This window comes from Wasmannia auropunctata, unplaced genomic scaffold (genome assembly GCF_000956235.1).
Source record: "Wasmannia auropunctata unplaced genomic scaffold, wasmannia.A_1.0 LD336030.1, whole genome shotgun sequence".
NCBI lineage: Eukaryota > Metazoa > Arthropoda > Insecta > Hymenoptera > Formicidae > Wasmannia > Wasmannia auropunctata.
The window spans coordinates 124,498-127,672 of NW_012026860.1; the positions used below are offsets into that span (position 1 = coordinate 124,498).

General features: G+C 37.9%; 2 protein-coding genes across 3 annotated transcripts in view; one reads left to right on the plus strand and one right to left on the minus strand.

Annotated features, from left to right (window-relative positions):
- Window positions 1-1,167, minus strand: part of LOC105452505 (transmembrane emp24 domain-containing protein eca) — a 1,596-nt gene extending 429 nt beyond the window's left edge. Inside the window, exons 1-3 of the mRNA XM_011693658.1 lie at window positions 711-1,167; window positions 312-532; window positions 32-178 (exon numbers count right to left, since the gene is read on the minus strand). Coding sequence (XP_011691960.1) covers window positions 32-178; window positions 312-532; window positions 711-843 — 501 coding nt within the window. The 5' untranslated portion in view covers window positions 844-1,167. The remainder of the gene's footprint in view (window positions 1-31; window positions 179-311; window positions 533-710) is intronic.
- A 306-nt stretch (window positions 1,168-1,473) lies between these two features.
- On the plus strand, window positions 1,474-2,954 carry LOC105452506 (DDRGK domain-containing protein 1). 2 transcript variants are annotated; one of them, XM_011693660.1, is made up of 2 exons: window positions 1,474-1,669; window positions 1,979-2,954. In XM_011693660.1, exons 1-2 carry the CDS (start codon window positions 1,594-1,596, stop codon window positions 2,785-2,787), a joined length of 885 nt encoding a protein of 294 aa, XP_011691962.1. In that variant the 5' UTR covers window positions 1,474-1,593; the 3' UTR covers window positions 2,788-2,954. The 2 variants fall into 2 exon arrangements, with proteins under 2 accessions (XP_011691962.1, XP_011691963.1); XM_011693661.1 differs by lacking the exon at window positions 1,474-1,669 and adding an exon at window positions 1,757-1,867.
- The last annotated feature ends 221 nt before the right edge of the window (window positions 2,955-3,175 follow it).

A 3,175-nucleotide genomic window follows, 5' to 3' on the forward strand; every position in this document is an offset into this window, starting at 1 on the left:
TTATACAGAAATTATGCATTTTGCTTTGTACCCTCTGATAGTTTTGCTCCTTGGTTATTTGTCCAACTTGATCTAAGAGCTGACGTATTCTAAGTTGGAGCTCTGATAACTTTTCCTTCTGTGCTACATTGGCATAATCGATTGCATGTTCCCCTACTTGAATATCTAGATGTACTCTCTGCAAATGAAATATTTTTTCCAACATGTATGATAAGTCTTTTATTTTTTTATTAACAGCAATTTGATATGACAGTAATTGTACCACACACATACACACACACACACACACACACACACACCTATCATCTTACCAATTGAGTACCGCTGAACCAGGCAGTGCTGTTGGAATATAAGCAGATTACATGTTCTCCTGGAGTGTGCGAGGTAAAGGAAATTCGACCTTCGGAGCTGTAAACTCGAGAAACCATAGGTTTGTCGTCGGGATCCTTCACTTGGACGTGCATACCAATGCCAGGGCTACTTGGCATGAAACCTCCACTTCTTGGGTCATAAAGCTCCACTTTGTAATTGACTGCAAATTGCGAATAAAGAAATATTGCTTGTCGGGGAAACGATAATAGAAAGCAGAACAATTTTCTTTCACGTATTTTTGCAAAATTTTTGTTTTCAATCTCGCTAAAAGATTAAAAACAGACAACAAAAAGAAGCAATAAAGCAATAAGTAACAATTAAAAGCTTTTGGATTTTACCAAAAACCGTAGTGTCGTCGGGGATCTCTTCGATGAAACATTTCCGCTCAGTTTCACCGATATGAAAATACAGACTAGTCCCAAACTGAAGAGTGCATAGAAAGACGAAAAAAATACTTCCGTATTTTAACATATTTCACGTGACAATGTATTGCCAACGACAAGATGTGTATATGAAATCACGAAGGAACGTTCGCACGCATGCCAGAGATGACAACCCTGACCGCGGTTGACGACGAGACACGAGAGGCAACGAAACCGGAGCAGACGGCAACTAGACGACGCGCGTGGAATAGGTACACGTCACCTTCGGCTTCGAAAAGTAAGAACGGCTCCTTGCTTCTTGCTTGAGAACGTCGCTTGAAAACAAATTAACTTGTTGGTCAAGTAGACTTGATTAGACGTCACATCGATACACGTATCACGTATGGCATCGTGGTGCGGCACTACCAGCTCAAATTTACTTGTCGATATTTGAGCGACAATCGCGCGCGCGGATAATACGTTCCCAACTCGATCGCATTGTCGATTATCGATATAAGCGTGGCGTGTTGTACATACATACCGATCGCAGGATAACAAACTGATGATCACTAGATATTTTGTCTATTTTATTATCGCAATGAAAAGTTTCAAATATATATATACACATATATGTATACAATGTAAACTTTTCATTTTCGAATAACAAAATTATATAGTTTATTTAATCGATCACGTAAATATCAACATTATCGGCTGATTGGCTATGCAACAGAGTGCCATCAATGCCGACAGCAGCAGTGCCGGCTCTCATCGGCTAGCTGCTGAGTTTCGATACTCGGCCGTCGATTCCATGTCGAGATCAGTCGAGATTCCAGCAGCTTTTTAAACCCTTCGAAAAATGGATGTCTATTTATTGACATTTATCGCCGCGGCGATCGTTGTACTAATTGTCATATGTACCGCTCTCTTACAAGGTATCTGACTCTTACTCTTTATAAGCCTTCAACTGTCTTGTTCATAAGCCTGGAGTCAAACTCTCTCTCTCTCTCTCTCTCTCTCTCTCTCGTGTAACCATGCTGCTGCAGTCAGACTCCGTCTGACTTAACCTTTAGACTATGCATGCTTTAGCTTTAGACAATCGATGTGATGATTATATTGACGAAAAATTACTAGTAAGTCGATATAAAAATCGATTAAAAAATCTTAGATATATGTATATCTTGTTAATTAAAAAAAGTTATTGCGTCAAGTGTCATCAATTAACAAACGAGTTTTATCTTTAGCTATGCGAAAAGTACGAGTCGGCGTAGTTGCCCCCCAAGACGATGGTGTGGTCCAGCAAGCTGGACGATTGAGGCGAGTAGGAGCCGTAAGAAACGTCAGACGTCGTATGCAGGCAAATGTTAATCACCGACCTGAAGAAAACGATAGGCAGATTGAGCAAGATAATGGAGACGAAGGTAATGGAGATGAAAAAGCAGAACTGCCAGATCATAAGATAGGAGCGAAAAAACGGGCAAAGCTAGCGGCTAAGGCCGAAAAGAAGATTCAAAGAGAAGCGGCTGAACGAGAGAGAGAAGAACGTAAAAAACGGGAACAACTTTTACAAGAGGAAAGGGATAAACGAGCTGAGAAAGAGCATGTTGAACAACTACGAGCGGAAGAAGTGGAAAAGAAAGCTAGAGAGGAAAAAGAGAAGCAAGAATACGAGGAATATTTGAAAATGAAGGAAGCTTTTAGCGTCGAGGAGGAAGGTTACGAACAGGAAAATAAGGAATGCGACAACTTATTGCAAGAATTTCTTGCGTATATAAAGATGAACAAAGTATTAGTTTTAGAAGATCTAGCTGCACATTTTGGGCTTAAGACAGCGAGTGTAGTAGAAAGAATTCAAGAATTGCAAGCTAATGGTAATTTAACTGGTGTTATTGACGATAGAGGAAAGTTTATTTATATATCGGAAGATGAACTTGAAGCTGTTGCTAAATTTGTGCGACAACGTGGTCGAGTTAGTATCACTGAATTAGCTGAAAATTCAAATAATTTAATTAATTTGACTCCTGCAAAAAACTGTAGCGTTTCAGCTAGCTAAATGTAAATGTTATGCCAAATGTTTTCTTATTCTATGTATTTTATACCGAGTACAATATTGCTAAAAAAATTGATTATTCTATTCAATGTATATGGTCTCTCGTCAATTTATAATATAAATTTGTCATATAATGGCGGGAATAATTATGAATTTAAATATGAAATTTACTTTTGACTAGTCTAATATTATTAATTTTTCCTTCCATTAACATCCCCATTTATATATGTACTTCCATTCCACTTGGTTCCATTTTTTTGGAATTTTACTGGTGATACATAATTTTCTTAAATCTTGCCTTTTTGAAGAACAGCGGAAACTCTATAAATTAGAAATTATTATAGAAATTACTTAATTATAGCTTAATTTTTAAGACATCTAGTCTCTTTTC